At 38.2% G+C, this 25,255-nt stretch overlaps 1 protein-coding gene across 2 annotated transcripts; it reads right to left on the reverse strand.

The window, feature by feature from the left end:
- Positions 1 to 261: 261 nt before the first annotated feature.
- On the reverse strand, positions 262 to 13,441 carry LOC139145690 (fructose-bisphosphate aldolase C-like). 2 transcript variants are annotated; one of them, XM_070716990.1, is made up of 7 exons: positions 13,306 to 13,441; positions 6,745 to 6,877; positions 5,901 to 6,112; positions 5,177 to 5,392; positions 3,081 to 3,339; positions 2,044 to 2,243; positions 262 to 1,093 (listed from the first exon to the last, which is right to left on the reverse strand). In XM_070716990.1, the coding sequence occupies exons 2-7, from the start codon at positions 6,857 to 6,859 to the stop codon at positions 1,001 to 1,003; spliced, it is 1,095 nt and encodes a 364-aa protein (XP_070573091.1). In that variant the 5' UTR covers positions 6,860 to 6,877; positions 13,306 to 13,441; the 3' UTR covers positions 262 to 1,000. The 2 variants fall into 2 exon arrangements, with proteins under 2 accessions (XP_070573091.1, XP_070573092.1); XM_070716991.1 differs by lacking the exon at positions 13,306 to 13,441 and adding an exon at positions 11,180 to 11,420.
- Positions 13,442 to 25,255: the final 11,814 nt, after the last annotated feature.

The raw sequence follows: 25,255 nt of genomic DNA on the forward strand, positions 1-25,255 counted from the left end.
TACACACTTGTTTTGGGAGGGAGAAAATATTTATTCAGATAAGCAGATAAACATTCCTAATCGGTTTTTAAGCATCTGAAATGGTTTTCATCTTTCATATCAAGATTCAACCATCACTTTGGATATCTGTAAATTGAACACATTCCGCATATAAAATGAACAAGGTGAAAAATTCACAACTTTTAATCACAGAGAGGGGGCTTTACCATACTGCTTAAGTGTAGAAAGAGGAGGAAAAGATGGAAACACATAATCTGTAGGTAGCTTTTTGGAAGTTTAATATTTGTATTGCTTTTATGATTAATAATATATATGTAAAGACATGCAGCAAGTTTGAATACGCAATCTTTAATGCCAAAGTTGTAAATGATGGCAAGGCTTGGCTCATGACTACAAGGCATTACACAAAGTTTTGAAATGTGCTGAGTGTAAATACAATGATCTTGAACAAGATGGTTATCACTTTCTTCATGGGTCTACCTTGGCCTCAGTAATGTTAGCACCTTCCCTTGAAATAGACAATCAACACTGATTAAGCAAAACATACCAATACTCTCAATTGCAGAAAAGAATCCAAAATAATATAAATCTCTCGGCTCCCATTTTTTTAACCTTAAAAAATCTTATTTGGTGATCTTTTACATTTACCATTAAAAAATCTCCTCCTAACATACATTATTCATGTGGTACACATTTCAGACACCATTGTCTGAAAATATGTTAAGCTCAATAACTCCGTCCATGAAATAACATATTTATCGTCACCATACTTTAATCCTTACTTAGATCACGTCCATCCAACCGAAATGGTAGTAATTAGCTTGATACTACAGAAACAAAAATGACAAAAATCAAACTCCTGTACATGGTATATTATCTACAGAATTCCTCTCTCCTGTTTTCTTAGAGTTGTCTCATTGGTCTTGGAGTGGATTTCAGAGAGCTGATAACATCTGCGATGATGAGCACGTGCTACTGCTGAGTTCTTTAGCGTCATGTTTTAGTAAGCATGGTTTGCGACGTAGAGTGATTCTCCAGCACTGAGACTGGATACGCCACCTTCGTACTTGCCCTGGGCAGCATTGCCATTGGCCTGAAGATAAAGGAAATCAAAAAAGAAACATTACTGACAGGCAATATAGTTCTGGGACACATACATTGGGCCAGGACACCTATCCTATGCCTTTTCCCTATCTGAATTGGTAGGAGGGAAATGTCCGGTTGGTGACTTCCAGGCAGCAACTGTATTATTACTTCATGCAATATGCAGAACATTATAATGCTACTACCAGTCTCACATGTGTCAAAGTTGGTTGTTATTATCAATTTCACACTATTTTGAAGTTTTCACTGAATGCAGAAATGAGGTAAAAAATTGACCTGATATATATAGAAGGCAAGTCTGGCTGGGAAAACATTGAAAATGATTTTCTATTTCTTTGGGGATTAACTTGGCTATCAACACACAAATATGCTGTTTTCAACATCCTTTTAAATATCTCAAGCGCTGTAAATTAAAATGTACGAATGTGAAGCTGCAGTTAAACACTTGTCAATGGATGAGTTAACAGAGATCAAATGCATCATTGGCAACAGTAAGTACATTTTTATTGTAATATCTGGCAGACCTCCAATCCAGATGAAATAAATATCTAGTGGGCCTGTCTAGTGGCTTGCTTTTGTGCTATATTTGCCAATACTAACTGATAAAATGGACAAGCAATGATGTACAGTCAAAGAAGACTTCTCTTCTGAAGCAGTGGTTCTAAATCTCTAGGTATGGCATTTAGCTTTAGAATTTCTTGAACTCTTTGAGTCAATTTTGGTGGAAATGACAGTGCATCAGTCTGACACCAGTGCTTGTTTAACTTGTTACATGAAAGCTTTCTTGTTTCAGAGATGAACCTTCTTGAGTCTGAGTGCATCTCTTCAGCTCAGAGGGAAAGCTACGGTAATCCTGATATAGGGAGCAAAACATCAGCACAATGAAGTACAAAAGACAGTCAATTAATTTTTGTTTTGATATGAATGAACAACAATTGCCTTGGCTCTCTTCAGGAGTTGATCCTGTCCAGCCTTTACACCATCTGGTTTGCCTCCCCAAGCCTTGAGTACACTAGCCTGCAAAGCACGGCCGTAAGAGAAGGTCAGAGCCCACGGTTTCTTGCCTGGCCACTTGTTGATGGCATCAAGATTGATAGTGGCGTCATCTTCTGACTGGCCGCCGGACAAGAAGGTGATACCTGCAATGCACAAAAGATGATGGCAACAGATTAGTAACGTCTTGGTGTAAAAACAACAGGGATTGCATACCTACTTGCATACCTAGCAGCCAAGACCTGCACTCAAAATGCAATCATATAGCTAATCTTTCCGTAGTATCAAGCCTATTGTCAATTTTGGTATGTTTTCCATTGCTAATATTCCTATTCTATGTATATGCATATAATACTGTATACTTGAAAACAATCTACTGCATCTGTGGGTTCCTCTTCACGCACTTGTACATACATTTGCGAGAAATTACGGACACTTTATGGACGCTTTTTGGCGAGAAGTGAGGCGAGAATTTTGTTTTCCCGCAATCAGCCAGCAAGAACTGTGTTTTCTTGCTCTGCATCTGAAAGAAATTGAATTCTTGCAATCAACCAGCAAGAAATTAGTTAGCAGATTGATTACATGAATTCAATTTCTGGCAGATGCAGAGCAAGAAAACATAGTTCTCGCTGGTTGATTGCGAGAAAACAAAATTCTCGCAAATTAAGTGAGAGATAGTATGTATTCTCGCATGCTTCTTGCTAAACAATCGAGAAAGTGTCCATTTCTGGCAAATTTCTGAACTAGTGATGAGAAGGAACCTTACCATAGCCAACCACTGCATCTGTGGGTTCCCTTCATGTGAACAAACCTCATCATAAACAGCTATGAAAGGTGGAACTATAGTGGTAAAAAAGGCATTCAGCTTTGGTATTTAAATTGCCAGTCGAGGAAGAACAGAGAATGCACAAGGAGGCTTCACAAGTGGAGATCCATAGTAGAAATTCCATGCAAGGCTCAGTTTGTGGTAAATCAGTCTGTACCTGGAACAGCAGCGGGTACTGTACGTGACAGAGCTGTGACTGTGGCATATGCAATATCCTGTGGAGTGTATTTTGTGGTGCAGCTGTGGCCCTGTGTCACCATGTTGGGTTTGAGAAGGGTACCCTCCAAGAAGACGTGGTGGTCACTGAGGGCCTTGTACACTGCTGCTAGCACCCTCTCAGTTTCATGTTGGCACCTGGCCAAGTCATGTTCACCATCTGGCAAGATCTCGGGTTCAACGATGGGCACCAGACCATTCTGTTGGGACAACACAAATGCAGGTTTGTGAGCTCTTACCCTGATATTGAGTGTAGGATGTGTGTACATGGGGTCAAAGTTCAGTCTTACCTTACCTTTTATTATACATGTAGTTGTGGTGGAGTTAATGTTGAGTCAAAAATGGAATATCCAGTATGGTACCCACATGTCACAACAATTGCAGTGTACATTGTTAGAAGGTGCATCATCTGTTGTGATTGACGATAATGTGACACAAGTGTACTATCCCAGGAGTACAGATTTCCATCAAAATGCCAATGGATAATTAGCAAAGAAATAAGCATGTTGCACAAATGATATAACCTTAATATGCATTCACTTTTGTGACTCACACAGCTAGAAAAGTCTGCTGATTCCAGTCGTGCTGTTTTGATTAAAATATTTAAAATTTCAAAAGCAGCGTATTCAGACACGGTAAGGCCTAGAATTACAGCTATGACGTCACTACAAAGTTTCATAATATTATATCTATATTTTGTGAAAAAGTGTGTCAGTCATATTCACTAATAGAACATCAGCAGTACTGTACAGTCTTTTTGTACTTGTTTTTTTGCTGGTTAACTCCAACAAATATCATTGATAGATCAGAGATGTAGATTAAAGAGGCACTCCCACTTGGTAACTTTTTAAACGCATACCACACGCGGCGGCTGCTATGTATCGAACCACGCGTAACTGTGTGGCAGACGACAAAATGTAGTCATCAGAGGCAACTAATATTTTACACGTAAAAACTGATATCTATGTGGTATTGTTTAAAAATTTAATACAACTGATTGAGAATAATGAAAACGACAAAAACTAAGGAGAAGTTTTAAAAAAGAATTACCAGAGGTAAAGGCATTGATAATGATGTATATAAAGTCATCGAAGTAGGAGGTAAATTAATTGCATCATTCGAATGTTTTTGGACTCCTTAGAATATCGTCAATAAGCAAAACAACACACTTTCGGGGGATTTCGCGTCATAACCAGAAACGATCGTAAAACTTCGGGATGTGAAAAATACGCTCAGGAAATGACATGTTTTTATCAATATCTCGCGATCCGCGCAGAGTCGCCACATCAAATATCGACCGTTGGCATTAAAAAAATGTGTTTTAAAAATGTTACCAAGTGGGAGTGCCCCTTTAAGGGAAGGGAAATGAAGGGAGAAATCTCATGCTGTCAGTTGAATTGGCATGGGAATGGCGTGATAGACTTGAGAGGAATGGAACAAAGCGTTTCTGTTTGAGCAAAAGAAGGTTGTATGGAAATGCAAAATATCTGGCTGGTTTTGCTGGCTCATATCTACATTCAATAGATACCACTAACTGAAACTCTCTGAAATTTTTGACAATGAGTTGTGAGACACCAAGGTGAACTTGCAATTCTCGGTATTGTAAACATGATTTTGCCACCTAAGTGAATCTTAAAAGTCTAATTAGGCTGTTGACCATGTTTTCAATATGGTAGATGTCCACAGGTAAAATACATAAGATAACAGAAGCCAAAGTAAAGTTTTAGGTTATACAGGAATTTCATTCAACAAAAAGCCTAACAAGTTGAAAAGATGAATGCGTTTAAACAGAACTTTTTGGCATGATAATGTTTACATTCATGTTAAAAACAAGTTATTAGATCACGGTTTAAAACTCTTGCTGTTGTGAGAAGTCAACTTTTTACCAATAATGCATTGCAATATGTAGTTTGCCCCTAGCACAAATCAAAATATATTCACAGTAGCCAGAACTATCAAGTTTATCATTATAAACACACAATGTGTGCATAGTGACAAACAGGTAGGAAAAGTTTGGAGAGTGAAGCAAAACTGTACCTGTTGGCAGATGGTTGCATAGCGTGCCAGGACGTTTGCATTCTCAATAACAGCCAGGTAGGATGGGGTGTATTGTTGGATCTTCAGCACACAACGCCATTTAGCAAACTGAGCACCATCTTTCTTGTACTGAGCACAGCGTTCACCGAGGCCATCCAAGCCCTGAGTTGTGCACTCGTTGTCAGTACCGCCAAGAGGAACAACACCCTTGTCAACCTGTGAAAGAAATATGTGTTCCAACATGACGTCTACAAGTATGTGTTATTCTTGCAAAACAACTGCATAGTCCCATTAGTGAAAATTGTTGGGATGCAACCTTTGTATCATTTTTTGGCTACTTACAAATTGCCTGGGATCATTATTGAGATCAAAAGGATCATATTTTTGAGCTGGTTGCCTTATTTTAATAATCCAGAGGCTTCGTAATTGAAAGTCCATCTCCCCGGCAGGAAAGTATGTCGGCAAGACGGAAGATTACACTAAGCTGTACAATGGATTACGATATTAAAACCGTACTATGAATTGACAATATCCACTGGGTACAGTCTTTTTCTCTAGTGAAGATAAATTATTACACAAGGAAAGCAAGATCAAGCATTGGAGTAAATCTTTTTTTATTTATTTATTTACTAATGATTAAGGTATCTTCCAGATATATACAAATTACCATGCATGGGAAACAGGCTCACCTATAATGAAATACGCACGCATTGATCATATCTACCTTGATGCCTGGAATAATTCCCTTCTTCTTCAACACTTCAGTGAAAAGTACACCATTGTCATCTTTCTGGTAAAACGTTTCATGGTAAAGGATGACACCACTGATGTTCTCAGCCACTGCATTGTCTGTTGAGAACAGCAGCTGTCTGTACAGGCGGCGGTTTTCTTCAACGTTTTCCACACTGATGTTACTCAGACGCTTGCCCATGGTTCCTGAAATATTCAGTGATCACACTTTGTATTAGATACTAAGATTAACATTTCATAATACAAAAACGGTGAAGTATTAATCTCATAACGGGCAACTGACCATGATGCCAACGTTGCTGTAGTTTTTGTGTGAACTAAGTGATTTGAGAATTGTTGCTTGTATGACCTGCTGGATGAAAGGGACAAAGTCGGCCATTTTTTCACAAATTTTGTTTGATACGAGATACTATTTATTGTTTGACATGTTGAAAGATACTGAATGAATGGGCGACCATGCATATATTCGACCCCGATTTGAGACACGATACATGAAATCATCGCGAATATGCATTAATGGTCATGACCATTAATTCATTTTCGCGATGATTTCATGTCATAATACTCATACACAAGTTTCTACAGGAAAACTTATGGACTGCTTTATAAGTTTCAGATCCGGCAGGAATAAAATCCATGAGAAATGTGGATGTCAAATTATTTTGAGCACCAGTATTGATGATTATGTAACATCTTGTTTTAAGATACTGTGGGTGAAGCAAAAAACCTTATGTAACTCAATATTTTATCTATTTTGTTTGGTCACCAATGGTTCTTATTACTATTCCAAGTCATAAATCAAATTATTGTCAGCTCACCGGTACTTTCATCAGCAGCAAGAATACCCTTGCCTGGGGCAACAATAGCATTAGCAATATCTGCCAATTCCTTCTGCTTCTCGCGGGTCAGGTAGACTGGGATTTCACGAGACATCTTGACTTGTTGTTAGATCTGGTGAATTCAATAAAACAGATATAGGCAGGTCATTGGATTGTGTTACTTGGGATAACATAATTATCCTGTGTGCGCTCTCTCTCTCTCTCTCTCTCTCTTCTCTCTCTCTCTCTCTCTCTCTCTCTCTCTCTCTATATATACATATATATATATATGGTAGGTCATGAGATTGTGTGACTTGGGAAAACATGATCACAGGGTTTTCTCTAGTCTTTCATCAATATGGCTTGGCCAAACTCTGCTGCTTGGAAGTTGTGAAAGTACTGGCGTGAACAAGTGATCTGCATCAATCTCAAAGTCAATGTATGAACATGATGTAGAGACCTCTTTTATATGTGGACTAATGACACTGGACAATCTCTTGCAACTTTCCTTGGGTGCCATTAGTAAATGCAATGGAGAAAATATTGTTGTTCATACTAGTGACACTGCTGGAGTGAATAATTGCCGAATTGGGACTTCAGCACTAGACGGTTTGACATGTACTGTCAGCATATGCATCAAATTTTAATTCAGTCTGAGAAAGCTGTTTATCGTCCGGTTCAGGCACTATTTCAGTGCACATAAGAAATGATACTTTTACAGCACATAGTTATGAAAATCTATCACTTCACAAATGAAAGACATCCTTCCCCCTACTTTCTATAGTAACTGATATTTAGACGTGAAAGTGAATAAAACACATTGTTGGCAGTCATGTAAAGAGTATAAAGAGAAAATAGACCAGGAAACAATACAGAACAATACTATGGGAGAAATCCTGTCTGCTGACTAACAATAGCTGAATATTCATTGCAGGATAAATAATACAGTAGGGTCACCATCCTAAGGTCACTATGACATTGAAGTTATCTTAACAGAAGTTTACTAGGCTGTGCTAGACTGCAGGATAAACTCTGAAATTCTGTAAATTTCATCTCATAGGTCATAGGTGATCATACGGAATTCTAGGGTTTCAGGATAGGAAGATTTACATGGCAAACAACTGTGCCGGAGACAATCTTGTCTGGATGCAGTGCAACAGACGAAAAGGTCAGACAGACATTCCATGGATGGTTGAAAAGCCAGTAGCACAGACTGTAGCTTTGATACTCATGGCATTTGATGTGTAAAGTAGATGATACACCACACTTCATGATACTCATTATATCATGCTTCTACGGCCATCATACATTCCACAAACCTAATTCTCTCAAGCACAGCAACTAAAAATTGTTTTAATAAATTTGACACATCTGATGAACATAGAAAATGCAACAAAACTAAAACGAAAACAGTTTTCTTAACACTTTTCAGATTTATATGCAGGCTCAGTTGTATCACTTATCATGTATACAGCACACGTAATGTGCATATTTCTTCTCAGACTTCAAACACGTCTGTCATCTTGGCTATTTTGTTGGCATGCACAAACCAGGGAAACCACTGACAGTGTGAAAATATGTGTGACTGACATTTAATTTCTATGTAAAATGCAGTTGATAAAATCTTTGGTTTGAAAAGACTCATTCAGATGCCAGGATCACGTCAAAACTGATGATCTTTTCTCCCAAGAGGTTACAAGGCACAATTGCCCGGTTGATGAACTTGAACTTCAAACTTCAAAGTTCACTTCATTTGACAATTCATCCATTCAATGTCTATTTTTATAAATATGGGTGTTCCTGGCTAAAAAAATTATGCTCAACCCTTTCACCAGAATGGTTTGGCCCTAACCAATCGTTATTGATGGTGAATGTGGATCTCTTTACAGGAAATTAGGGGAGAGCAGGTCAATCATGCAAGTGGGTTTGAACTTGAATTTGTAATACATTTGTTTTGTCGAATGTAGAAAACAACTGTTTAACAACATTCAAAGTTACAGAAACAGGCTTGACAAAATAAGACGTAAAACATCTTTCACGACTGTTAACTCAGTGAAATGCCATGACTTGCCTGTTGTAATATTTCTTCAAATTCATAGGGGCTTTCTTCTGTGATACTACTACATACATGTACATGTGGTTCTGAATCAGCCCAGTCAATCAAATTCTATATAAATTTGATGAAAACCACAGACACTACATTGTTTTAGTTGAAAAAAGAGCATTGCTGCCTCATGTCAGCCTTTAGGCTTTACCAACTTGAGTTTACCATTAATTTTGTGATTGTGACCTAAAGCAGATAACACTGAACCTACATTGATCACCTGATATCCAAAGTGCAAAGGTCACTGAACTGGTGACCTCAAATATATCACCCCCATTTCAAGGTTGATCTGTTGCACAGTGTTGTGTGCCCTAAAGATTTAAATCTCTGTACAACAAATATATGCACCTGACAAAACCCATGCAAGTCTGAACAAACTGCAAAGGGTCTACCATAAATTATATCATATTAGGGGAACAAAAACTAACAGCATTCCAATGGATCTGTCTCCTTAAAGCAGTTGACACATCGAGAAACCTTTTTTCAATTCAAAGCATTACACACTCACTAATAGCTTAACTATATTGAATTCAAAATTTATAATGTTCTCAGAAGCATCCTAATCATCACAGGGCTGTTAAATGAGATTCCTCATGGCTAGATTTGGATTTGTATTTAAAATGTAAATTTATTTTTTTACTTGTAAAATTTGAATTGGTTCATGCATGGTAACATGCTACTGTTCTTCAAATTTAATTATTATGTTCAGTAACAGGTGCATTTAAAATCTTGATTTGTTCAGGGTACTTAATCCCTGACACATATCTATTATACAAACTTTTATTACCTCAAATCTCACACATTACTGAGTTCTTTGGTGTCTGCACTGCTGACTACAACATGAAAATGTTCTGTATAACTGGTTAAATTTTCACTTCACCTTTGACTTGAGACGGTTTGATCGTAGTACAGATCCAAAGTGTTGTCACAAATCTACAGGTTTTATAAATATGCCTCACAGATAGTTGATTTGAAAAATAGGACTGGACAAGAGGATATAAACAATGAATATTTAATGAGGACAAGATAGCTTTGGTTACATTTTTATGTCAAATCTCTCTTAGATCTACTCTTTTAATGCAGTTTCCCCCAGTTAATCAATTCCATTGAAAATTGGGGCTGTTACACATATTTTAAATTTACAAACTACGTTTTCAACACCATAACTCATTGTGATGCTCAGCGTGAAATATCTACTCCATGTTAATCTGAATCAGAACACTGTTCAACTAGCAAGAACCAGACAGGTACATTTGGCATGACAATTTACATCACAGGACTTATAGAACAAGACATGCTGTATGCAGTGTTTGCATAGTGGTTTCTGTTTTTACGGACAACTGTAAAATCAGTAATTTTCACAGGGATTTAATTTCACTGTTTTGATGTTTGAGACATTTTCCATTTCATTAAAATTCCCTAATTTGTCACTAAAACAAAAGAATTTCTCATTATAATACTATAGCATTTCACTGAGATTTAATTCAGAGGAATTCACCTTTCAACAAAAATGGTGAAACATGTTTACAATATCATGCTTTGATGAAAACAAAAAAATTCAAAAATGTGGGAAGCAGGAAATAAAAAAAGGTTGGTTTTCAGTGCAATGAATAAATGTTTTGTTATTTTTGCCTGCTTTTACATAGAATGGCCTGAATGCAAATATAAACTTTTGACCTCTTGCCCTGACATCCTACCAGCCAACCAGAGTGCTCAGACAGGCCAACACCCGTTGCACACCCGCAGATAAACAGGGCAATTATTCAATGCTAATTCCATTGTTGTGCTGACAAGCTGTTTGCTTTTCACAAAACTGCTGGTACAAAGAGGATGTTGGGTTAATACACAAATATTCAACACACTGACAAGAAATCTTTCCACCTTGTTCCTTCACATGGCAAAACTGTTGGAGTCAGAATGGCTTTCGGAGGGCAGAATTATTTCTGAGGGCAGACTTTACCTTACACTCAGTAATATTTGAAACAGTAGTAGTACAAGATGACTGCAGTTTTACTTAGAGTAAAGGTATTGAAAATCATTTCACGCAGGACTCTGTCTTGCTAAAATCTTTCTTGCTTTTTAAAGATGTGATATATCCTACCTTTAACGATGCAGTTCATTAAAAGACTTACCGTATATGTAATTTTTTCACCTGTCAGATTTGAATATTTCACCTGTGGTAGCATATTTTCTATTTTTCAAAGAAAGTTAGAGCTTATGCAATGTTGTCAATCCTGTTAGCATTGTGAAAATGTTTTACCATGCAAATATGTCACAAAAATCCATTCATTTATGTTCAGATATGATTAGCAAAACAAGTGATATTGTTACCTTGAAATGCTTCAATGGACAACAGACTTCTTTTACAATAGTGGCTAAACAGAACTTGATGCCTACTTTACATAAATCCACAATGCAAGGTCACAGCTTAATTCAGATGCCCAACAGTGTTCAGTTTCCAAACAGCAGACTATTCCTTTTTGTTTCTCTGATTCCACACAACTATGGTATTGCTACAGCTGGCAGAGACAAACCTCCACCACACCTCCAAAGCTGAGCCAATCACAGAGCTGATATTTGGACACATGTTACTGACACATGAGGGGTGACACCCTCAACTAGCTGAACAGTATCACATTCTCTGCGTAAATCTTGTAAAACCCAAAATGTCCTTATATCACTCGACTAAAAACTAATTTGATACCCAAGTCATAACAAGACAACCGATATTGTCAATACCGACACTAATATTTAAATTAGAACCTATCCATTACAGGTAGGGAGGGCACCCCTATTGCATTGGGGTCAATGACGACTGCTCATGATGATGTGGCACTGCACTGCACTGCCATGCCCTTGGGCACTGTATGCATGTCAGTGATTTGACAAATAACTGTGCCCTTACGACTTCTTCAGGTTGTTGACCAAAATTTCCAGAATTCTGAAAAAAAATTTCCCTGACTATGTACAGACTTATTATAACGCAACAAAGGCCAGGCAAGTGTCACAGACATTTTAACAGAAACATTAAACTAATATTGAGGTCACGTACTTGGGTTTAGTGTTTGTACATAGTTTATTGTCTTCTTGTCTACATTTTTTACAGTCCTAACGCAGACTCCTATACTTGAGACGTAATAAATGGATTTCTTTAGCAGTACAAATCTGATATAAACCTAGTTACCATTGATATTATGTTTACCAAGGATACATGATAAAAATGAGTGGACCCAGTTACTACCAAGTAAATATACTATAAAATAATGAACAAAAGTATCAGGGATATATCGGGCTTTTACAAATGATCAATATTCTTGGCCTTATTTCAGAAACATAGTTAGTGCAAAAGAATGTAGATCAGTCATTGTAAATCATAAATTGTCCTTCAATGAAACATGAAAATACGTTGACTCAAATTTACAGAACATAATTTCATCACAAGATTGTAAACTCACAATCTAATACTATTAAATAAAAAATCCATATTGGCTTCACTTCATGCATACATGCAGTCATTAACTTAATAGTCTGAAGAAGCTGATTAGTATCCCTCAGTATCGTTAAGACAAGGATTTTTCTCGGGCAAATTCCTAGACGCTGCAAATGGCATGCGTGGACTTTTCACGGGCCTTGATTTTTCTCAGTGGAGGCATCCATATTTGCCCTTGCTTGTAACATTTGCGATGTACCGGCATATCACACGTTGTCATATTAAAATGATATTTCTTCTTTGCTGGGTCAATAATGTACAGATTTCAGAAGTCACATCTTCGTTCAATCTAAAGTCTTTCAAGTTTCATACAAATCACTGAAGGAGACGCTGCATTTTATAGCAGAATCATTAATCATAATAAAAGGGTAGCTGGGCCTCTCTTCCAAATGTATTGTTTGAAACGACCGTAAATCCATGACCTTTGGCCACGATATTCTAGGGAGCATTGTGAAGTATGGGTTAATGTTATTATACCATTGTAAGAAGTGAATTTGTCTTCTGGAAACAAAAATCTCGTTCAACTCTGTTCGTGATACAGTCGTTGAGATCCTGTACGATCAATTAGCATAAAACGGTATACCGTAGACTGCTAAAATTGACAGTAAACCAGACACAAACTAGCAACATTAGCTGTGTTGTAGTGATATATTGTCTTAAATTGACTTCGAACAGAACTGGGATTGACATCAACGTGTGGCGTTGGCCGAGATTTTGTCTATTACGCTACTACGTGACGTGTGGCAGAGCGACAGTGAACCTTTGAACCCTGAATGAAGCTGGCGGACTGTCGAGGTTCTGCAGGTACAGGCGAACAGCTAAGCTCACTACTGTACCCCTCGTTTCCTGCATATCGCAAGCCCTGCACATTTTTACTATACAGGACAGACGAAACCTCGAAGAATATATTTAGTGTTGATATTGTAAGTTAAACATTGCTGATTCTGACCATAATTACGGTACTTACCGACTGAAACGTACACGGAACTCGACTCACTGTACCGACAAGTACCACGGCTGAACCTGGGAAGGATAGCGGACAGAAATCAGCGCATGACGTCATGGAAGGCAGCCTCGATCTCATTGATAGTTACTCGAGTCAGTATTTTGTAGGGCGCCCTCAAAGTGCTTGACACTACCTTAGCACGGTAGAAGATATTTTGTGTGATACTAGTATACATTAAAATGCATCTTAAAATGCAGATTGCAGTCGAAGCAATGAACCAATCTATTGTTCTAGCCTGTTGAAACATGAAACCTATTTATCTTTGCAGATGTATCCGAAATTAAAAAAATGAAACTGACACCATTGCTCAGACTGAATTTATACTGGTCTCGTCTACATTCTTCCAAAAAAAACAAACAAACAAAAAACAAAAAACAAAAACAAAAAAACTTTTCAGGATCGGATACCAGCAACTTTGCTTGTATGGTTTACACGTGATATTCATCATTACCGTCATTACAGCTGAAAAAGTGACAGTATTGAGTAACGCCCGCTGGGTGAGTTTGATCCCTGTGACCTGAACCATGGACAAGATCTTTGTGACAACAACAGCATATTAGTTATTTATGCTTTCTATCTATCAGTCTGCTGAAAAGGAAACTTTCAAGAAAAACACAATGGTTATTATAGTTTGGAAGATGTATTATATCTTGAGTCACTCGTTTATGAGGTACCCCATACAGTTCATTCACTTGAGAAAACAAACACTTTCGATTTCACCTATTTTATTTCGTTCTCTTTTCTAGACAGTACATATGTGATAAAAGCACATTTTGCATCTTAAAAACGACAAGCATCATTTAACATACACTATTTTGACTGTAACCTTTACATAGTAAAAACTATCAAACACTTTCATAGGTCTTTCTACCACATTATATTCGCATAATTAATATAGTTGGTAATTAAATATGAATTATGACAGGCTATTCAAAACCATGTATTTCACCTCGCTAGAATTTTTAAAAGTACAATTTTGACAGATTACACAATGTATTTGTACCCTGCAGTGAAAGTAAGTAAATGGCTACTGCTGGCGCCACTAAAATGAAAGATCCTAAAATTAAAAGCACGAAAATTAGCCTTCAAGTTGGAATCTCATCCTGATCTTTCATAACCCATGTATGCAATACTTTCTAATTGCTACAAATGGAAACTATGAAGGCAGTTAATCGTCGTCAAAATGGTAAAACATGCATTATTAAACAGAGTCAACAGTCGTACAGTATTTCAATGTCACAGAAATTGTATATGTCGCCTGCTAAATGTACAGACCGTACCCTGTTAGCGATATAGCTTGTCGGCAAAATCATATGATTTGTGATGTCATCTTGTCATTTTTCCATATTTCAGAGAATGTTACAACAGAATTTTCACTGTCAGCATGATGCTCTACCGAATAAGAACTACAGTTTTGCTTATACAAATCACAATATTAGCGTCCTTAACAATTGTAACCCAAACAGCTGACAATCTAATGCCTAAAAGTATATCTGGAACTACATACGACCAGGTAAGTCCAAGACATTGACTTCTGATTAGAATTTCGCATTTCAAAAACTACTGGTTTCGCCTGCAAGTTGTGATTAAACCCTACAACAAATGGCAGCTGAGGTGTGGAAGCTGGTTGTGCTGGCAGACTGTTCTCCGATGTGTTATCGGTTTACTGACCACTTGGGGGACGTCCGACCATATATAGTGGAACATCAGTGAACAACACTTTGATTCTGTGGATTTGAGACAGACATAAATTTCTGGTTAGAAAAAAAGTCAGTCGTAAGGTAATTTTATCTCGTAATGTAAATTATTAACTGTTTTCTCAACTTTCTGAAAGGAAATGTTTTTATTCATACATCAAAAACAAAAAAGGGTCAGGGTGCAAATAGAAAGTTTAGGATTAAAGAAACAGTTATGTCTAAAAGCTATGGCGGCTATCTACACAAGTAGTAGACTAAAAAGTATTATAACATTTGAGTGGAATGAAAAACTATCCCTTTGACATGCAGCAACGGTTAAAAGGACACTCAGCCACGGTGTAATGGGGAAGCTTATATGGCATCGCCATTTATTTAGCAACTAGGGCTCAGAGGGGTCTCTTGAAACTTCTCTGTTCAGGAAAGATATTTCATATGACACTTTAAGAAATGCACGTAGGTTACTTTCTTTGCAAATTTGGACAGTGAATAGTGAGTCTTGTTTTATGGCAAAGTCCATCCTCGGTCTGAAAACATGACTGATTTTTTTGTAACAAATCTTGAAATTGACAAACAAGAATTAACACCGGTAAGGGGTCATTGTGCATGTTATTTACATGTTATTTTTCCAGTAAAATTACATTTTCCCATTTTCCCTGTTGGTACGGAATATCGCAAAACTGAAGGGCGTGTCCCCTTGGTCTTGTTACCTCCGACACACTTCAAACTGAATTTTTTTAACGTTTTTTTTCTTTTTTGGCCTTATATGTAACAATTATAAGGGGTGACAAAATTACTGCAATGTAATAATCCTACGAAGGGTGCCAAATCAAACGAGGGTGTCAAAAGGTTTCTCCCTTTTGAATGTGAGCGGATCCCATGAATCATTTCCCTAAGTTGAGCAAGTTGTTCACTTCTCGATACTTTGAAAGAGAGAAAATCCATTCCAGCCTTGTCCGTTCGATTTGTGCTGTCCAATACCGCCTGGACAACTGTATTCACTCTATCGAGGTAGTAATTTTATTCATAGTATTTATGCTATCATTTGTGTTAATATACTCATAGATCTGTTCTTACAACTACGGCTCGGCTATGGTCTCGCCTCGCATGGCCGTACAAGGCGCTCTAAGGGACTTCAAATTGCCGAAGGTCTATCCCGGCAATACTGCACGCACCTATAGTGTGTGTGTGTGGGGGGGGGAGGGGGGTGTGAAAGGATCAACTTTCAAGGTTTTTTCACATTCAATCTTTCACCCGTCGAAAACATAAAATGTGACGTGTGATATTGCTTACAAAAATTCAAACGACAAATCTAATCATGAGCCCGTTATTCTCTGCACCACGTCATTTTCTGCATGTTACTTTACTTTATCCGATTGAAAACTAGCCGTATTACTCCCCTCGACTCTGTACACATTTGCTCTACGGCCGTGGCAATGGCCAAACAGAGGAGTAGATCTCCACGACAGACGTAGAGCACTGTCAACGGACATATGTGAGTCTAAGTTTCGGCACAGTTTGTAATACAGTGGAATTTGATTGAGTGTCCGGTTTACCTTGCAGAGCTCGACGAGTCTACATGTTGCTTATCATTAGAAAAGTAAACATTTGCAACAAGTTGAGTCTTCGTCTTTGGTTGGTGTTAGATTACAGCGCGCCGCAAACTTTTCCCATACACTGTCTCGTCACGATCACTGCAGTCGTTTCAGTATGTCACTCACAACAAGCATAACACTGCACTACATGCACATCACCAGTTTTCTTTTAGGTGTTTACTTTTAAATTGGGAACTTTATGAAGAATCAAGTACTTTTCTTCTCCTCTCGATGTCAGCAATCACGACAACAGTTCCTTCAGCATGCAGTCTGTAGCATTGCCAGTGCAGTCTACTCTATCGACAAGTTTGACACGATACAACACTGAATATTGTCAACCAGAAAATGCTAAACACTCCTGCATGAAACTTTAATCCCGCTTTCTCTTTTGTCTCAGCTAAATGAAACTTTCTCAATTGACACTTCTCTGAGCTACAAAATAGACTTGAAGAAAAGTGTTGATTTTGCACATGCAAGTGCAATTCAATCAACACGGTACATTTTGTGCCATTGAATAACACACCCAGTGTTTCTGAAATAATTCACTGTATTTTGGCACTTAATTTCCCGGACGGCATCATACACGGCAACGGGTTAGCATGGAAGGGACGGTGATATCTCTCTGCCTTCAAAATATCTTTACCTTGCTGAAGAAATACAATGTTCTACTATAATAAAACGCCCAGAGTCAATCCGGTTGATGTTGAGGACTTTCCTCGAGATATAGATCCGACACTCGAAAAATATGCCAGTGAGTTTTGTCTGGGTTGTATTTCCCAAATCAAAGTACACAAATAGCTGACAGAAAACTTTGATGATGTGCTATAGCTATAGTGCGGTGTCAAGCTTGTTGTGCATGAGTGGCATGCTGAAACGACTGTCATGATTGTAGACTAGCCCTGCGTACCGTGCTGTGTGTTTCGGGCGTTACACGGCCCCCACCGTGTAACGTGTGGCCGTGTAACGCCCGAAACACACAGCACGGTACGCAGGGCTAGATTGTACACTAGACATGGGTAACGTTCGCCGAGCGCGCTGTATAATCTAACAACAACAATACTATGTTCAGACAGGGAAAAATTGAAACGCTTCTGCAACACTATTTGTGATTTGTAAACACAGGGGATTAATAGATTGAGTCCGCTTGCGTCCACATACACAAAATTAAGCCATTGTTTTGATGTTTAAGACGTCTTAATGCGCCCTCTCGAGTTCAAAAGGTGTGTATGGCAAAGCATTGTTTGTAACAAGATGGCTGAAATGGACGACGTCGTACTCAGCTGGCTGTAAAGAATGTGAAAGAGGCTCCCCACCTAACTATCCAAAATGTTTTTGTGTCGAGTTTGTGTTTTATTCGTTTCTAAAATGTGTTCCTACATTCTTATCCGATTGTTTGTGTTAATAAAAATGTTTGTTTCGCCTCGCCATAAGCTTTCCCCACACAAACAAAACATTACCGTACACACTAATCCAAACTTCCCTACAAATATCCGAGGCGAAACAAACATTTTTATTAACACAAACAATCGGATAAGAATGTAGGAACACATTTTTGAAACGAATCAAACACAAACTTAATGACTCAATCGAATATTTTTGTTCCCAATTAATAAATCATAGACAATCTCAATTCTCGGTTTATGGCATTTTTTGTCGACCGATTAAAGTCTTTTCATCTTCAATATTCCATTCTAATTTCACCTACGGTATATAATATCCTAACCTCCTGTGACTTTCCTTCTAAACGTTGATTTGCCTTGTGCACCAAAAGAGATGCTGTATTTTATGCCAAACGATGAAAAAATATGTGAAGAAATAACCATGTATCAGTCAGTACGGCAGGCGAAACCCGGACGGCCATACCGATTGGGGATAGAGCAGAGTAGATCGAAACACAAACGGGGTGTTATTATAGGAAAGGCGGTGACTTATTTTAAAGCTGAATAAAATGCTGTCTCTGGTTGTGTAAGTCTGTTGATTGAAATATATATTTTGTTCCAAGTTGATTAATCATGGGGGATGGCAGTCTCGATCTCCCCTTTATGGTTCGATATTTACTGACTCGTTCCTTCTCATTTTTGTCAATCGATGAAAGCATTTTCGTCTTCCATATTCAATATTACTTTGACCGATGTTACATCCTGACCTATACTGTCAAAGTTTTGACCAACGTACAAAGACGTTGCCCATGCGTCCGGTTGATGAGATATTTTGCAAAACGGTGAAGAAATGGGGTCCGGGAGACATTGATGTCAGTCTTTCCGGACTGTTTACATGTAGCTTAGGGGATATCAAAGGAGATGAATCAGTTAGTTGAATAAAACATAACTTTTCGGACGTATTTTATGTCAATTTTGTCAATGTCGGACTTTTGATTCGACTGAGAAACCAGAATCACCAACAGAGATGTCTGTATTAAACACGGACGCACAATGGGAACAGTTTGTTGTGCTACTGTCGGTCTCAGTCGTGGTGTCTCTCCCATAAAATTTCGAAGCTATACGGGTCTACACTTGTCGTTTCGATTCACAGGTAGCGGTACACCGATGACCAGATATTGTACCGTTCTTAAAACTAGTCTAAGCAATTTTACGACACTGCACTATTTGCCATCGTGTCTTCCCGTGAACGTTCTTGAACCTATGGACGTGACCATTGTTTTACTGCGCCCATTAGAGTGTAAACCCCTGCTCGTTCCCAGCAGAATACTTTTTAAAGTTCTGTACATCAGTGTACACTGTGTGTATAAGCCCTAAACCTAGTTTAATTCAATTATGGAATGGAAAGGTATTAAAGAATAAAGGGTCGTTACAGTTGCTAAAATTGCGAGAAAAATGGCACTTTTTACTCAGATAGAATAGTCCTAGAGTATCCACAAGCGCTATTGTTTTAAATCACGTCCAGGATGTGCTGTTGATTTTCATTCTTTCGTGCAATTTCATTCTTTTGGAGCACATATCCTTTCATTTGACCGCTCTGTGGGACTCTTCTGGATATGTGTTTTGGATGAAAAGAACTCTACAGAGAAAGACATAAACTTCGACGGTGATAGGTATACAATATTGGTTCGATGTGAGAAGATATGCAGATTACAAGTTATTTTAGAAGTTCTCAAACCAGTAAAAATAATTCGGCGCGCCACTTATTGATAGTTTCTTCTTGTGAACTCCTTGAATCCGTGACCGTCCCCATTGTTTTCGAAGTGTTCGACGGTCGATGATCGGTAGATTAATGAAGATATATGTTACTGAACTATCGTGTGATTGTTTAATAGCATGGTTAGGTAATACTCGGTGTAGTCTGTAGAGGCGATACGGCGAAATTCCACGGCCCAAGGGAGCGTACATTGCATGGTTTCTTACAACGAACGAGCCGTTGGTTTCCATAGCTACTACGTGAAATCCGGCCTCACCGATGTCCCGGGCTGATGTCCCTGTCCTGATTCGGAGAACAACTTTCAAGCTGCGTGTTGAGGTTCAGATGTCCGATTTTTTCATATTCAAAAGGCTTATTGATTTACAGAGAACGCCCGTCTTGTTTTTAGCTTTAACTTAGCACATGATGGCAATTGAAAATTCAAAGCCAAATAGCCAGTGGGAAAAAAATTAGACGACTTGCTCTCACCATCGGTCGAGGTCGCAATGAAAAAAAAAAATCGAAGTCTCTTTGTCGGTATCATTGCTCCGCCATGTTATAGTTGGTTGTACGGCCAGTTTAAAGTCACAGACTTTCTTCACGGTAAAATTCATATAATTGCCATACCGCGAAGTTCCCTGTGCATTTCAATATGTCTATTTGGAAGCAAAAGCGCCACGGACATTCGATCGATGGTGATGAACTTTCTCCAGGTCGTGACATGTCACCAGTTACTAACTTTACCGGTTTTCGATACGAAAGATGCAATATATTATCAGCGTTGTTCACGTTGTGTTTTGAGTCTGATGTCGAATATAACAGGAAAACACTAACGATTAGAGTGACGATAGAGACCATGCCCGATACGGAAAAATTGACATCAACTACTTGCATTGAGCAGTATCCTGAAACTTCAGACTTATATTTAAATGTCGACAATATAAACATTGAAATGCCGGAGAGAGAGAGAGAGAGAGAGGTTTACGCTGTCGCGAACTGATTATACTCTTTCGGATATGACTTCGGTGTATACGATACACAGACATCGCAAAATGTACACCTACTTTCCAGAAATTCAACTAATCTTATAATGAAGAATAGAACAAATCCAAAAGTGTTGGTTGAAGTAAATCTTCAGATGTTGGTTTTCTAAAGTTAGATAATACTTACAGAAATATGGTCGTCATAGTCTTCTCTTAAAAACTATTATCTTCGACACCACGTTTCTTATGATCGGTGATGTCATTTTTTATTATTTTTACAAACTTTCAATGCATCAAACGCCATAAGACTATCTAATCTGCCTGTCAAGGAGTTACAATATATTTCCAAGGGCTGGCACACGATGTCAACTTACGTGTCGTCCGTCGAGCGGCCGATGGCAGTGTCACAGATCGCTCTCTCTGTAATCGCGGCCACTTTGATTTGATGTGACACCCACGTGCGTTTGAGGTTTTTTTGTTACCTATTATGTCGACCTCACAAAATTTCACAGTCCATGCTTTGAAGCAGTCTTAACATAGCAAACATGTCTCCCTAAATTTCATCCTCGTCGTTCCAAATTAAATTCGACCACTAAATTATTTCGGCAGTTTTAATTTCCTATTAATTCGACGTTTTTCAAATCGTAATTATTTTTTCTGGTCGAATTGATAGGGTTTTTGGTAGCAAGCTTATCTCTTCGTCGGACCAGTATACCGCGAGATGTAGTACTGTGTTCGGCAGCCATGGCAAAAGTGAATATTGTATGTTGATTGTTGTTTGTTTTATGTTACAAAGACCTGTCGCGTGAGGGCGTTTGAAACGCTTCTGAAACGGCTCAGTCTGTCCACACAGCGATTTGCGGATAGAGTTAATCCCTATAACGGCTCTGGTCGGGCCGACTAAACCGTCTCAAATCTGAAACGCTTCAGAACCACTTCGGAGTGTCCACACATAACTTTCTGTGTCAGTTTGGCCCAGAACCGTTTCAGAGGCGTTTCAATGGCCTGTGTATGAACGGCATAAAAGACTCAATTTGTTGCAAATGTTTACTTTTCTAATGATAAGCAACATGTAGACTTGTCGAGCTCTGCAAGGCAAAACGGACACTCGATCAAATTCCACTGTAATTGTGACTAAATACTGAGTAAAAACGTTCGATTTGTACCTGAAGTAAAATTACATAGAACCACCCTGGTAGTTTTGCTCGAGGGAATTTCAGAAGAGACATGCCCGTATGTGTTGTGTCACATATCTCCTATGTGTTCATGTGGCTGTACAAGCATGCGCATTCGGATCATAATCTCGGGCCAAAATAATATTTTGCATTGTGATAAAATGCTCATTTCATCATTGCTTACCTGCTGAAAGGAATGCCTGTCTTCGCTGTGACAAACTTGAATATGTCATCGGCATACTTCTGGTTGTTTCTATCCTCTCCAAACCTGTCAACGCTGATCAACTGGACAATCATGGCTGGGTCCGTGCTTCCAGCGCTGCTGACGAGAACGTCAGTGTGCACCATGATGTTTATCTTCTGCAGGATTTCAATCAGCCAAAACAAACAAGAATGAAAAAAGATGGTAGACTATTGCCAGGAAATGTTTCAATTCACTGCAAGGGAAGTCATCCAGTTCAATATCTGAATTATCTTAAGTAGTGAAAACTCAAAAGGGGTAAAACAAACCTCAAAATATCTGCATCAGATATCTCCCTGTTACATCAGAGACTTACATGAAGAAATTAAGCATTGCTACAATAATGGTTTATTTGTTCTTTTTTCTAAAATCGATGCATCCGTTAATGTGTTTTGATGCATTTGGTGTATATAGAATTCATCTCAGAAAAAACTATAACAGAAAATAAAATAATGTAGAAATGAAATTATTTGGATAAAAATAAATGGGAATGCATGAAAAGGAAAGGCAGAACACGTTCAAAAATCAAAATCAAAAATCTCCATTGGTTGTCGAGTCAGTTGAATAAGTACCACTTTGACTCTTTCCCATTCAAAAATAATCTACAACATATCTTTAATATCACAACATATCACAGCGTATCTATATCTTGTATGGTGAAGACTTTTTGACACGTGACCGTCCTTGACAAAACTTCACATTTATTTGAAATTGAAATTTTACCAGACACCAAATATTTGTTCACTTCCGTGTACATTACGATAAAACGTGACAGCCTGTATAATGGCAGTAAAAAAGAGACAGGAATAAAATGGCTAAGTGATTCAGTCTGTCAAGCAATGGTTGAGAGAATTATTGCTTAAAGCTTTAGCTGTCTTCAATCAACTGTCAAAACCACTTCACTGCTAAGTCCAGCAGAGTACGTGCCCTGTTTGCACACGACGACTTGCAAAAACCCCACACGCTAGCTCTCTGCCAGCACTGCGGCGTGCATCCGACCAAAAACAACCCTGCATTTTGCGACGCTGCTGCAGAACAGCAGCTAGAGGTTTTGCCTTGGGTTGTCGGTTGGACGGCAGCCAACTGAAGGCAAAACCTTGAGGAATAGTACTGGAGCAACTCTACATGAAGCTGCAGTACTGCAGCTAGAGGTTTTGCCTGTGCAAATTGGTCACTCTAGAAAACATACCAGACTGTATCATTTCGAGGGATATTGTCAAAATTGACAGGAACTTTGGTCAACCACTTTTTTGTTATATTTAACAGATAAAATGTGATAAATGTTTACAGATATAGTCACGAGACAAAGAATGGACATTTTCTTGCCCAAATTCATACATTTAAAACGAGGTAAAATTTCAACTTCTAAGCTCAAAATTTTTGCCTGTTTTTCTGCATATTTTGAAAAAGTAACTATCATTTAAAATAACAGACACCATATCCCGAATTGAATTATTTGACATATATTTCAAATATTTCAAACTGTCCTTTGAATGTAAGATATTGCTCGACTTTTTAAGGATTTTGAAGAAAACGTTCTTTGGAGAGTTTTTTTGTAAAAAAATTGTAAAAAATTATATTGAATTATTCAGTGGTTCTTACATGAGCTTTTATGCTACTTTATCGATCAACTAACAAATTACTTTAAATAAACTTTTGTCTTGAAGTCAAACTTTCTAATAAATTCCCATATATAATTTTGGCGGGAAAATATTAGCTGTTAGTCACGTAACACGATCAAAATCTAAAATTTTTCGAAAATTTCGTTTATACATGCTGAGAAATATATTGTTGCCAACTTTCAAGTCATTAAGATAAGAACTTTATAAAATTTTGATCCTTAAATTTACTGAATTTCCACCCTGGCTTGATAGCTCTGCTTCTGGATAGAATTGTCCCCAGGTTTTCTTTCATCCAGGTAAGTAGTGATGTATTCATAGCTTTGATAAAGTTTTCATGCGATGTGTAATAGCGAGTATGTGAGTGTGAGTGTGGAAATGTCGCATTCAGAATAATTGTAACAACTTAGCTTGGTTATAGAACCACTTTTTCAAGGATAAGGATTTGGCCGAGCGGTTTTGTCTGTGTTGTCTTCGCTATAGGTGACTTTGTGCCGTAAGTTTTGAGTTCATCAGATCGAAAATTTACTGAATTACCTAATCTGAGATGTCAAAAGTCTAGACCCATGCCTTAACCGTGACATACATGCGTGGTTATGTGGGTCGTACATCTAGTTTTCCGATCCGACCCTCATACCCAGGCAAAACCTTGAGATACTGTACTGTACTGCAGGTACCATACACTGACCTGTTCAGGCATATCCAGGATTTTCGTAAAAAGAGCTGATATACCAGTCGCAAAGTCGTCTGCGATTTTTTCCCTTGGTAAATTGGTGGTGAGAGTACACATAGGCATTTTGGCGTGGTTTCCTTGGCTGTTAACAGAAGAATAGTAGATACTTTACTGGACCCTCCCAGCGTGCAGCTGCAGGACCCAACCAGATTAGAACTCTCGCTTCTAACCAATGCGCTGCTGTTCTGCTATCTATACTCATTACCATCTCTACTCTGTTTGGCATTTGCAATATGCATATGCATATCAGCCAATGTTTAATGCAAATAAAATATCACATTCAGTCTATACTTTGCCCTGCCAACGGCTCAGGGAAATCAGGAAGAAACATCTTTTACAAGTTCAATTTCATATTATATTCGTCATACGATCAATTGGCAGACTTGCAAGTACAACTAAGTTTGACAATGATTTTATAAATTGCTAGGGACTAGCAAAGTGTATAGCCAGTAGAAATGGTTGCAGGAAGTATATGTATTTGGCACTCAATGGATGGAGTTTAGATGGCAGGAGTATGGATGGCAGGTATTCTTATGGGTTTGCACGACTAAACCGTCAGGGAAACTTTCACTCCCGCATACTGTATATGCATGCTGGGTACGTTTGATAACATGTTAAATCACTCCGCAAAGCTTTGCTGAACGAGAGGCAGAATAAATACTCTGCTTTAGTACTTTTTTCTTTCAAATCTGTGTTAACGTTGAGGTTGTTGCACTGCTGTTTAGAGTAGAAGCGG

Source organism: Ptychodera flava, chromosome 12, assembly GCF_041260155.1.
Source record: "Ptychodera flava strain L36383 chromosome 12, AS_Pfla_20210202, whole genome shotgun sequence".
NCBI lineage: Eukaryota > Metazoa > Hemichordata > Enteropneusta > Ptychoderidae > Ptychodera > Ptychodera flava.